Source organism: Miniopterus natalensis, chromosome 1 (genome assembly GCF_054644295.1).
Source record: "Miniopterus natalensis isolate mMinNat1 chromosome 1, mMinNat1.hap1, whole genome shotgun sequence".
Lineage (NCBI taxonomy): Eukaryota > Metazoa > Chordata > Mammalia > Chiroptera > Miniopteridae > Miniopterus > Miniopterus natalensis.
The window spans coordinates 39,365,008-39,378,876 of NC_142081.1; the positions used below are offsets into that span (position 1 = coordinate 39,365,008).

The window sequence follows — 13,869 nt, forward strand, 5'->3', positions numbered from 1 at the left end:
TTGTTTCTTTCTATAAACTTCTCCATCTGTGTAAGATTGCCCCAGCTTGATTGCCAATTTTATTTTCTTAATCTAAGTTCTATTCTCATTACCCTTCCATTTCTATTTTTTTATCCTCAGGGAAAGAGAGAGCAGTTACTGCCAGGGCATTCTCACATCTTCCAAAGAAATGGCATAGGTGTTAATCTTGTGTTTATGTTTGATGTGGGTAATGATGGCTATGACTGGAACTGTAGGTTTATTAATATGCAGGGCTCTCACCTCATTAGTGGCGATGTATGTTTTGAAGTTAAGCTGCAATGTTTGCTGTAATGTCAGATCTGGCCTAACAGACTTTCTCACTGTTCATTTTCTTTGTTTTTACCCAGTCAATACATGCTATGCTTTCAGGGCTCACACATATGCTTTTTTAATAAAGACAAATTCTCACAGTAGTTAATCTTGGAAGTTTCAAACATCTTTAATAATTATGTCCTCATGTGATATATACATGTTTATCTTAGAGAAAAGCTTTTTATAATTTTTGACCCAGTAATCCAAAGTATAATAAACTCTCTCCCTGGCTTGATTTTGGAGTGGTGTATGCTTATTCACTGGATAAAGTGATTAATTCATAGTTACTATATAATAAAAAAATACCTGATTACTTGATAGCTTATAAAGTACTTCCACATATATCTCAACCAATTCTTAAAAACAAAACAAGCCCGGCCGGGCATGGCTCAGTGGTTGAGCGTCGACCTAGGATCCAGGCGATAGGGGTTCGATTCCTGGTCAGGGCACATGCCCGGGTTGCGGGCTGCAGCCGATCAATGACTCTCTCATCATTGATGTTTCTATCTCTCTCTCTTCCTCTCTCTGAAATCAATAAAGATATATTTAAAAAAACAAAACAAAAAACAAAATAAAAAAACAGTAAAACCTGGTTGAATATAATATCTGATGATCCATTATGAATGGCAATTGTTGTACTTCAATTTCTACAAAGTTTTCAGTTGACATAATACACTATCAAATAAAGTAACCTGTACCAGACCAATAAGCCTCATGGGAGGGTGGTCTGTCACTGTCTGATGCTCAGATTTCATTCTATTCTACAGTCCTCACTGGATATGCACTATAGGAAAGACTTGATTTTCAACAGCATGTTTGGAAGTTGTTAACTATGTTTTATAAATCCCACAATATACCATATATGTATATATTTTTAAACAGCTAAAAATACAGGAACACTGTATTCCAAGGAAACCATTTAAATGTGAGAAAATAGGTTGTTCTTTTTTCTCATTAGTTAATTCAATACATCTCCATTTCTTAATCTTTTAAAATTTGTGTTGGTAAGTACAAGACCCTGGTTTTTAGGAGCAGCATTTGTAGGGAAGAAAAAATGATTATCAGAGGAGAACACAGGTTCTTACACCAAGACAAAGGACAGAGAGGCTTAGATCACTCATCAGTAATTCTCTTTCACTGTCTTCTTTTCACTATCTTCTCACAGCGCCTGTACCAGGCTCCCCTTCCAGAGGACACCTGTCTTTGATTTGACAATGTGACACGCATTCAGCTATAATTCCCATTATCATTCATTTAGAGAAAGCAAAAATGAGTATATGTGCTTTTAAGAAGGTACAGCAATGAGCGTATACAGCAAAAGTGTATAAACAAGTATATTACCTATTTAATTGCCTTAGCTGAACTTAAAAGCTCTGATCTTTAACTGCCTGATTGAACTGATCTAAAAAGCTACATTTTTTTAATCAAGGAGAAAATTAAATAGCTTTTTGATAAATAAAAAGGCAACTTTAATCTTATTTTTATGGAATTCAAGTTATTAAATATGGACAAAATCTCTAAAATATTAACAACTCAATCTAGAGTAAATTTCTCATTGCAATACTTTATAAAAGTCTTCAAGGACACCTGGCTTACTCCACTCTTCAATAGAAAATGTGCTTTTAAATCTAGAAGGTAAAGTTTACATGAGTAACTAGGAAACTGAAAAGTTAAATATATAAATATATTTAATGAGGTATATTACCACAGCTTATTATTTCTATAGTTGAGTACCCATAACTACTGGGTGATAACCATTCATTTGAGCTGAAATTCTTTAGTCTTTCCATCTAGACAAATGCAGATGCACATTCACTCACTGGTATCTACGTAAAACTAAAATCCCTTGAGAGGATTTGTTGGCCCACTACCATTTCCCCCACTCAGCCCCCTGCAGATATCCTCTTCCCAGAACTAGTAGCATTTTCTAGTGGGTTACTCTCTGTAGGAACTGGGTTGGCCAGCATAGACTGAAAAGGGGAGCACAGGCTCAGAATTCCTTAAGGGAACCTCTGTGCTCTCAGTTAAACCATAAGAACCCTTTCCTACCTGCCTCTGAGAGGCTCTGGTCAACAACACTTGTCCACAATGATTACAGGGTGGTTGTACTAGAAATCTGGCCAACACCTTAGACTTTATTTTTAGATCCAGACATAATCCATTTGAAACATGTCTGTCAAGATCCCATTTCAAATGAAAAAGTCAATTATTTCTCTAAAACAAAGAGTAAAACTCTAACCAAATAATTTAGATACAGGAAATACTAGAGGTCTATCTATTTATCAATAACTATTTCTGATTTTAAAAAGCAAAAGAAAAATAACTGCAGAATAACTAAACAGTATTTCCCTACCCACTACAGTCTGAGAGCTACAAGATTCCTCACAGAAAGTTAAGGCTACTGAGAATTCATCATAAGCCAGAGTATGCTGTATGTCCAGAGTATAAGGATCACTTTAATAACAACATTTGCATTTCCATGGCAAAGTCCTTTTAATGAACGCTTTGCTATTGAGAATTGATGACTTCCTTGAGTTCCTTTGTCAAATGAAGAGCAGATGTCCATAAAAATCAATAAAATGATAAGAACTGACCACTGCATCAATTCCTATTAAAATGGCTATAACCACTTTATGGGTTGCTGAGTGTGTGGAGGTGGGAATACAGGGAGTAGAAGTCATATACGTCATATTTTGTTAAATGCCACTTCTCTCATCTTGGTGGTGAAAATGCCCCGTCTTCCTCCCACCCACAGGTGTGTTTACATCTCCTCATGCCCAGGAAGAGTAATACTAACTCTCTCTGCACTTACATTTTGCACCAACTACACCCTAGAAATAGAGCAAACTGGCTTTAAAGAAAAATTTGGTTTATGATTCCATGTAATCAGCATAAATACCTTCAAGAACTGAAATATCTTACTTGTCAACATCTACACACTCTCTTCAAAAGAGGAAGGAGGGTTTAGGAAAAGGAGGAGTCACTAGGCTACGAAAACCACCAAAGAAAACCACCCTCAGGGACAGGTGCGGTCCCGCCACTGAAGACACCAGTTGTTTTCTCTCTCATCGTTTATACCTTGCCTTCAAATAAACCCTTCCTTTAATCACATCTAATGTGTATGCTGTTGCATTCCCCAAATGTGCATTAAGCTATGCTGAGCAGATGTGGAAAATTAAACAGTACGGTTAGTAGCATTAGGCCCCGAAGTTGCTTTGTTATAGTCTGTTTCTCACTTAATAATTTGTTCCAAATGAATTCAGGCATTTTGGGGACATTAAAAAAATTCAAAGAGAGGTTCCTTTTGCAACATTCAACAGTTATTCGATTACTGTTCTGTTAATAAACTGGGAGACTAATTTCTGATTCTTTCACCAATTCCTTATTTAAAGTTTCACTTTCAAGGTATGTGAAGCAATCTCTTAAGGACTCGTGTATGATGATATCTAAAATGTTAATAAAAAGAAGGGATGCAATTGTACGGAAGTGAAGGTTTTGCATTAACTAGAGTTAAGAAAGAAAAATAAGATCCTGTCATTTTCAAATACTATGAAATACCTTTTTACATGTTTGGTAAATATTATTCACAAAAATACAATACCAAGTTTGTAATCTATATCAGAGCAGTTGAGTGAGAAAATAAGAAAATAACATTTTTTTGACTACCAAATATATCAGCTTAAATATCACATCACTTATTCACTTTAAAAATCAAGGGATCTGAAGAGCTCCCCACCCACCTCAAATTGTCAAAGCTTATAAGCTTAGTACATACCTCTATGTAAAATCTTTAAACTCCACAGATAGGTAAGGCCTTTAACAACCTAAATTTAAGAAAGAGAAAACAGTACAATGATGATTTTTATAAGGAACTTTACACATTTAAACACATAATCATATCAACCATAATTCTTCCTTTAAAACTATCAACCAACAAGCATCTCCCATTTCTGTGCCATGCTCTGTGAGGACGCCAAATGTATAAGCTTCAGATTCCCTCTGTAATGAAGTTTTGATGTTCTGAAGATAAGGTGTGAGAAATGAAAGAATTAAGTGTATGTGAACTTAACGACCTGGGATTACATTTACTAAGTTCCTAGTGGAGAGGGATAGGAAAAAGGAACAAAGATCTTCATTTTTTATTTTTCTATACTTCTGTATGTGAAAAATTTTTAAATGTCATAACATTTATGACCAAAAAGGGACATTTCAAAACAAGGTTAGCTAATAAAGGCAATGGGTAAAAAGAGATCATGTTTCTTGCTAGTAGTCAGGGAGGCTTTACCAAGGTGCTAGACCTTGAGTAACTGACATGAAAAAAAGAAAAGAAAGCAGTCAGTCCAAGGTGAGAATATATAATCAAAGTATTGGGGCAGTACTCTTCAAAAATATCAAGGTCAGGAAAGACAAACACTGAGATGATGTTCTAGATTAAAAGAGGCTAAAAAGTCATGACAATGCATAACCCTAGACTGGATGCTGAACCAGACATTTTTTCCTTTTGGTCTTTAAGGGTATTATTGGACAATTGGAAAAATCTGAATAAGGAATGTTGATTAGATAATAGTAATGTATCAATGCTAATTTCCTGATTTTGATCAGCATACAGTGACAATCTAAGGGCATGTCCTTGTCCTTAGGAAATATACACCTGAAGTAGTTAGGGGTAAAGTGTCATGATGTCCACAACTTATTCTCAAATGTTTCAGGAAAAAAATATGTAGTATACCCTGTGGTTGGGAATATATATATATTTTAACCAAAGATGCTTAACTGTTGATAATTGTGGAATCTGAGTGAAGTTATTCTCACAACTTTTCTGTAAGTTTAAAATACTTTCAAAATAAAAAGTTCCCCCAAAATGTTTTAAATGATATTGGGATAAGAAAGAACAAAGCCTGTCTGGCTGATGCAAACCTAAGTGTGGACTCATGTAGACAACACTGAAAAAGCAGGTCAAGGAGATAAAGTGAGATGATACTAACATCTGAATTGGATTTGGATTTCAGAATTTAACAGCCTGAGTTAAGAATAGTCAAATAAGATACTGAAGAAAAAAAAAAGATTTTTCTAAGACCCTAAGTATGTGGGTTATAAGTGCTACCTTGTATGTGGGAAATTTAGTCATTAAAAGCTTTAAAAAATTTTTATATAGAAATTGTTATAAAAGGAGATGCACATATTTTTATTTACACCGACTGACTCTGTATGCTGGAGTGTGGACTTGCAAATTTCAAGGTTGAGCTATAGTTAAGTATCAGATATAGTAAGTGAACTGCTGTAACTCAAATTTCCTACAAGAATTTAAAAGTACCTGCAACTATAGGAAATTTTTGGTGGGTCATGGCTGTAAGATTACAAGAAAAGCTACCATTATGAGAAGTGAGTGAGTTTCATTTCTTGAAAATGATGAAAAGAGGACTGGGGGCTAAATATGCAAGGGTTTTAGCTGATCAAGAAAGACTAAGAGTAATATTAAAAACAGAAATGCAAAGGGAGAAACCCAATTTCCAAATAGTAAAGATCAAGAATAACATAAAATCTATATCAATTAATGCTCAGCAAAGGTTAACATATTTTAATTAGTCTCATAGAGTGGAATGTACTCCAAAAAGATCTGCTAACACAGTATAATCAATTCCACAATGTCTGTCTATTTTAAGAGAACAGAATGCATTTTTATAGCAAATGATTTCTTTTGGGGTTTTATTACAATAAAACACACATTTTCTGGACAATGAGATAGTAAATAAAAAAATAGCAAAATAGTAATAATGATAACTTTAACACAGAGGAAACAGGACAAAAATATTTCTTTATAAAGCATAACATCAATAATAAGAACAATTTTCTTTTTGAGTAGCAGGACAAGGTCATCTTATTTAGCAGGGAACTAATCATGTTCTGAGTTCTGAAAGTAGAGTTATAATTCTGTCCGAAACTTAGGAACATACTATAAAGCCTCTGCACTAACGATAGCTCACCACTAAAACTGGCCCCACAGAAAAAGAACAACCAGAAAGCACACACGGAGAAGGCAGTCCATCACGCTCAGGCTAGCAGGCAGAAAAGGAAGCAAATATTCATGTCATAATAATTAATAATGCTATAATTAGAAATTCTGTTAAGAGATTCAAAAAAATTATTTTTCCAACATTGCCAAAACAGACATTTTCCTTTATAAGCACATAAGAATCGAGGTAGAGGGAGCTAGAAATCTGTCAACTGAAAATCTGGAAGGTATTATTGGTATTCAGTAGGCCAGGTTTCAAGACAGGATGTGACAAAGCCTTGACACTAAACGTACTTCCATCTGCTGTCAATCATGCACTCCTTGACGTGTCAAGTGCACATCCTTTCAGGGACAACTTCAATCAACATTAGCTCTCGGAATAGAGTACACAGTGTCACTGCTTCAGAAATGAGAGGAAAAATAAACTGTGGTAGATGGCAGGGAAAGACAGAAAGGCATTCCTGTTCATAGGAGACCAGATTCAAGTGGACAGTGGATAAAAATCATGGCGTGAGCTGGAAGGCTGGATTCAGTCAGCTTATGTGTGTTTCTTTTTGTGGGAAAAATATTCTCTTGCCATACATCCTACAAGAGAAAATTTGAACAATATATCATAAAGGCTGACAGTCATCCTGTAATGAACCTTGGCTCTTGGGAAAACAAAGTTAATTTGTGGAGGGAGAGGTGCCTAGGTATGGCTCTCAAGACATGAGAAGACTCTGAAGTGATAGTCTGTGTCATTCAGTCATTCTCTCATTCATAGTTCTCTTTTTTCTTCTCTTTGTTTTATTTATTTACTTTTAAACTTTGTTCTCCCTTTCACTCTTTCCTCTTCTTTTTTCTCATTCTCTTAGGAAAGCAGAGTGAAAGAACATGAGGCCCGGAGCCAAACAGCTCTCGTTCAAATTATTACTGACTAGTTATGATAACTCTGAGCAAGTTATTTAACTTTTCTAAACCTCATCTTATACATCCATAAACTATGTACAATAATCTACACTTTATAAAGTTGCTGTAAAGACTGAATGACAATATTTGTATGTAATACAATTATTAATGATTGGCACAAGGAAGTATTTGATATACACTTCTCTCCTGATTCTGACTTGAAAACAGCCATGTGCTTTCTTGGCCTCACAAAGTTTATAAAAAATGGCCCATGAAGAGTAAAATTATCAAAAGTATTTTTTTTCTACTCTGGCCACAGGCAGTTTTCATTACTGTGACCTGAATGAGCCATAAAAGTTGGAGAAATTGGACACATTTTAGAAAAAACACACAAACTCCTACCTTTTAAAAAGTAAGGGCAACTGTAAACAATGCTTTAGGCTAGCACTTATTTTAAATGCCTTTCACTAAAATAATTTTTGTCATATTTCCATTACTGAATAGGGAAGCCCTGTATTGGAAAGTAGATTATTATTATTATTATTATTTCTGACTGCATTCGCTTCACAGGCTTCCCACTCTGGTGGAATTGAAAAGACAGTGGCCTTGTGTGGATGCCTGACACAAGGGGGAGGTAAGATTTATGAAGTCCAGGAAGAACAAATGCTTCTCTACTGAAGGAAGCAGATTCCTCTTTTAGCCAAGTTCAATATATAATTGAGTATATAGAACTCATATACTTCTTTTCCATTTTCAATTGGTATCCTTGCCTTTTTTTGCCCTTTATTATGTGTTATTAAACTTGAGAGCCAAAAACTGCCAAAAGCCACAAGAACTCATTCCCCCCGAGATTAAAAAAGGAAATGAAACATTTTTATTTTCATCTAAAATAGTGATTTAAGAACTCAAATTTCATACTAAACTAATCTACCTAACATGTAGATTAGAAGCTACTTAACAGCAGTAGCATCAGAAAAGAAAGTTCTCATCACCCTGGGCAGTTCACAACTAATAATTAGAAAGAATAAAGGAAAGCTGTGAATTACAATGAACTAAAACTAAATAAGTGTCCATGTTGGATTAAAGGATTTGAGTTGTTGGTCTGATGTATAATGAATGTGAAAATCGGCCATTTAATTAAACGGTACACAGTGTAATCGTTTTGTTCTGCATTAAACTGCTTAAGTTATCAGAGTACTTTTAGGTTAGCAATTGTTTACTATTCCACCACTCCATGACTTCTCTTAGACACTGTTTAACCTACAATATCCCAAATTTGAAATCTGGGGTTTACATAGAAATTTGGTTTAATAGTATATTTCATTTGTTTATTAGTGAATACAGAACATAGAAAAACTGCTTTTAATCATAAAGGGAATAAATCCTAGATGTAGTGGGTGAAAAAAAATCAAAACCCAAGAACATAAAATTTCTGCAAAATTCTTTAAGTACTATTTTCTTATAGATTGTTTAAGAATTTAGACTTTAAAAGTATTTTCTAATATGTCTATAATTATAAAATGTCCAACAGCCAGCTTTTTTTTTTTTTTTTTTTAAGAACATGGAATTTTTACTGGTCAATAAGAGGACTACAGCCCCTGCAAACACATGAAACTAGAGCAGATCAGAGTGCCTACAAGCCTGAGAGATGTCATGTGCCTATGTAGTTACTGTGGGTTGGTCTAGGAAAAGAAGAAAGCACAGAAATAATAAGAAAAGAAGGTTAAGAAGGCGCTGGCTGTCAATAGGGATTGAGAAGAGAAAAAAACATCCTGAGGATATAAGGAGAATAAGGCTTGTCTAGAGATGGAGTCACCCATATTTCATAAGGTTGAAGCCATTTACTCACTGCTACTGCAATCCTTCCAAGAACATGCTCTGGAATTTTTCTATATACATCCAAAGATCCTCCTGTAGAGACAAACATGTTGTGTTACTACAAATAAAACTATTAGAACAGTGCACTGGGCCTCTCCTCGGCGCATTCATTGTGATAATTTTTTTTCTTGTCTTATATCATGCATTAAATGGGGTAAAATTGTTTTTTGTCCAATTTTATTTATAACATAATCACGTTTCAAAATGAAGCATAACTAGATACTTCCATTTTATTCCCAAGAGTATAATCACATACACGCAAATACTGAAGAAAACTAGTCAAAGGCAGGCTAAGAATCTGTACTTTATGTAAATTTAAATACATATAAAAAACTGAAGATTAATAGGACAATTACATTTAGGTATCTGCCTTGTGTAGCAGTTTTCTCAAATGTAAACCAGGACCTTATCTTAAAATTTTCACATTAACCAAACAGAAGTTGGTAAATATAAGGTCCAAAATACACACAAAAACTAATAAAGTAAAGTACTAATGTTAAAATCCTTCTAAATAAATGTTACCCTTTAAATTACCAAGACAAGCAATCAACCTATTCCAAAGACATCATCTTAGTTCAAAATCGGTTTTGTGGGTTTTTAAAAAAAATTCTCTTTGATAATACTTTGAAAACTACTTTATGAGATAAAAAAGAAAACTTAACCTCCCATGTCATAACATTTTCACTAAAATGGTATTCACTAACACCCTTCACCTTTACCAGTTCAGCTTTTAGCAGTTTCTAAAAATCAAAACCACCAGATTGTGAACATAATAAAGGCAAGGGCCATGTTGCTTGCTTGCTTGTTTTTAATTTTCATCAACCTAGAAGTTAGCACAACTAGCAAATTGTAGATATTCAATAAATATCTGTCAGATGAATGAATGAATGAATGAATACCACCATGAATTTCACCAGGTAGATACAGTTACTCTCAAAGCAGTTTCAAAAAAAGACTGCAAACCATCTGCAGCACCAATAACATCACTGAAGTAACTGCATAACTTTCCTAGGTAACTATTTTAAAGAAACCAATATTCACTTGAAAGTATAAATCTGGGTATGCTTATTAATTTCAGGAAGATATGCAAAGAACCACTACTTTACTCATACTAATGATACGATTACATTAGAACTGTTTTAACAATATAGAATAGTCTTACTTTGGGTCAAGTTGAGGTGTACAGCCTCTCAGTTCTACAATAGAATTATCCAGGATATTTGAGAAATAATTTGTTTCTATTACAGGCTAAAAATTCATATATAATCACTTTACTACCAGATGATTTAAAAATATATTTCACAAGGGATTAGCATGGAATGTGTTATTCTTTTGAAACGCAGTTAAGTCTATTTTGCAAAAAGAAAATTTTTATATGTCAAGGCTTTCTAAAGCCGAACATCGGAGAAAAAAATAAATAATTTTTCCTGTAAAAAATATAAATAAAGCTACTGGTTTTATATTTATCCTGTTTAAAGCAGGAAAATGATCACTTCTTTAGGTAACTTTGCCTTGTAGTTTCCACATTCTGACAAGAAGCTGGAAAACCATGGTGTAACTAAAACTTATGCTTTGGCTCTGGGTACTAGTAGGGAGATAATGAAAAAACAGACTTGGTGGAACCATCTTTATGTACTAAAATAGCATTTTTATTATAGATGCAATAAAAGTGGAAGTATGGCAGAAAAATATTTTATGTTCTCATTGATCTTTCAGATGAATTGCCAGTTGCAAGAATAAACGGTCTCAAGAAGATCAAGCTTCATGTGCTGGTATTTGGAATACTGATAAATGCAGTTTATTGTGCCAATCCCTATGAAGTGAACAGCTTGAATGGCAAAACTAGGAGGTGTAAATCACTCACATATAATAGTAAGAAGTCCTAAGAGGAGATTTAGTTTTACGTAGGATATAAATCAGGGCTTAATTAGCTAAATGGACAATATTCAACAAGCTAAACCAAAAAGCCAAAGATGCTAGCTACTACCATTATCAGTAGAACAAGGCAAAAGAGAAGCCTATTTTGAGGTAATTCATTGGGTTTTGTAAATATCCATTTAATCTTGGTTATATCCCACTCTCCTTAGCCATCCATATAGGTAAATATTTACATCGCTGGCTTTGTGTCACCACAGATTCATCCTATCCTTGACATACTCATTAGAGATAACTGTCAGAGGCCAAAAAAAAAAAAAAAAAAAAAAAAAAAGTGGCAGAGCCACTCAAAATCAGGTATTCCTGTTAAGCCTGATGAGTTAGTTCTCTTTGTGCATTAGGCTGAAAATGGCAGATGGTTTTCAGTTAAATTTTTACTCAGTTTTACTGTAATTTCTATCCTATAAGCCTATTCCCAAAAGGTGCTGGAGGGGCAGTAAAGATCAGTGTGATGATGACTTTATTTGATAGGTGGGGAAAACTGAGCCCCAGAGAAGTGAGTATTCTATTCATGACAAGAATCAATTGAAGGCAGAGCTCAGGAAGGTCTGGGCGTTTGAACTTCCAGAATTACAAAGGTCTAAAATGTTTGCCTGTAACATCGCATAGCTTGAGAATCACATGTAAACGTTTTACAGTTTAAAAAGTTTCAATACAACGTGATATGATTATGACATATACTCAGACAGCTTAATCTTAGCTGAGATGTTGTTTGGTAATATCTTTCCTTGTTTCAGGCTCAATATATACTCCTTTGTATATACTGTCCTGCTTAACTGTGTACATCAATGAGCCTTAGGCACTACCCCAGCTTTCATCATCTCCGACTCCACAGGGAAGAGGTTGGGAGTGTCATTTTGCGGCAGCACAAGAGGGGTGTGCACCGGCCCATTGCTCCGCACAGGCTATTGGGGGGACCTGCTGCTGGCCATGAACTGGTACCCACTACTGAAGTTGATCTCTCTCTCCTTCTCTCTCCCTGCCTCCCTCCCTCTCTTTAATATGAGTAAAGCATTGTTCAACCCAGTGCTTGGACATCTTCTGATACTAGGCAACACATGCCACTTGACCACAAAAACTACTCACACAAAAAAACCCAGGACCAGATAGTTTCACTGGTGAATTCAACCAAATGTTTAAAGAAAAATATCAATCCTTCACAAAACTCTTCCAAAAAATAGAAGATGAAGGAACACTTTCTAACTCATTGATGCCAAAACCAAGCAATGACATTATAAGAAATGAAAATTGCAGACCAATATCTTTTAACTATACAGATATAAAAATCCTCAACAATATACTATATTGAATATGAATCTAGCAACGTATAAAAAGGATTATATATCATGACCAAGTAAAATTATCCCAGGAATGCAAGGTTGGTTCAACATGCAAAAGTCAATTAATATAATACACCATAATTATGGAATAGAGGACAAAAACACTTGTTCATTTCAATAGACACAGAAAAAGCATTTGGTAAAATCTAATACCCTTTCATGATAAAAATACTCAAAAAAGGTGGAACAGAAAGGGACTTCCACAGCCTGATAAAGGACATCTACCAAAAACCCCCATCATAGTGGTGAAAGAGAGAAAGTTTTTCCTCTAAGATAAGGAGCAAAAAAGGATGTCTGTTCTCACCACTTCTATTATTCAACATTGTACAAAAGGTTCTAGCCAGAGTAATTAAAAAAAAAAAAAAAAGCATCTAGATTGGAAAGGAAGAAGTAAAACTACCTCTACATACATGATCTTCTACACAGAAAACCCTAAGGAATCTTCAAAAAGCTGTTAAAGTTAAAAATAAGTTTAGCAAGGTAGGAGGATACAAGATCAATATACAAAAATCATTTGTATTTCTATACACTAACAATGAACCATCCAAAAATAAAATTAAAAGAGTTAAATTTATAATAGCATCAAAAAGAAAATATTTAGAAATAAATTTAACAAAAGAATTGTAAAACTTGAACACTCAATTTCAAAATTTACCACAAAGTTACAATAATCTAGAGCAGCAATTTTCAACTGGTGTGACACAGAATTTTTAAAACATGCAATACCTGACTGTTTGGTCAGGGGCACTGACCCCTTTCCCTTAGACTGCCAAATAAAAAAATGACAACCACCTCTTTTCCCTGAGATTGTAAAATTAAAAAATGACAACAATAGCCGTCCAGTGTGAATGAATCAAAATTATACCTATATTTTTGGGGTCAGATCAGCAAAAAACATAATATGGCCAAAAAGTAGAAACATTCAAATGCCCATCAACAAATGAATGAGTAAACAAAATTTCAGTCATAAAAAGGAATGAAGTGCAGTCATGCATTGCTTAATGACTGAGTACATTCTGAGAAATGCATGCTTAGGCGATTTCACCCTTGTGCGAACATCACAGAGGGCACTTACACAAACCTAGATAGTACAGCCCACTACACACCTAGGCTATATGGAATAGTCTATTATTCCGAGGCTACGAACCTGTACAGCACGTTACTGTGCTGAATACTATAGGCAACTGTAACACAATGAAAAGTATTTGTGTATCTAAACACAGAAAAGGTACAGTAAAAGTAAGGTATAAAAGACAAAATATGGCACACCTGTACAGGGCACTTATGATAAATGGACTTTGCAGAACTGGGAGTTGCTCTGGGTGAGTCAGTGAGTGAGCGGCGAGTGAATGGGAAGGCCCAGGGCGTTACTGTGCACTGCTGTGGACATTATACACAAGACCTCCTCCACTTCCTTCCGATAGGGCCAAAAATAGAACATCAAAGCTGTCAATCCTGCTCCATGCAGAGGTGTGGGCTAGA

At 34.7% G+C, this 13,869-nt stretch overlaps 1 protein-coding gene across 2 annotated transcripts in view; it reads right to left on the minus strand.

The window, feature by feature from the left end:
* MAP2K5 (mitogen-activated protein kinase kinase 5) overlaps window positions 1-13,869 on the minus strand; it is a 239,645-nt gene that overhangs the window by 131,423 nt on the left and 94,353 nt on the right. For both annotated transcript variants that reach the window (XM_016198069.2, XM_016198068.2), the window contains exons 12-13: window positions 9,084-9,145; window positions 4,109-4,157 (exon numbers count right to left, since the gene is read on the minus strand). In XM_016198069.2, coding sequence (XP_016053555.1) covers window positions 4,109-4,157; window positions 9,084-9,145 — 111 coding nt within the window. The remainder of the gene's footprint in view (window positions 1-4,108; window positions 4,158-9,083; window positions 9,146-13,869) is intronic.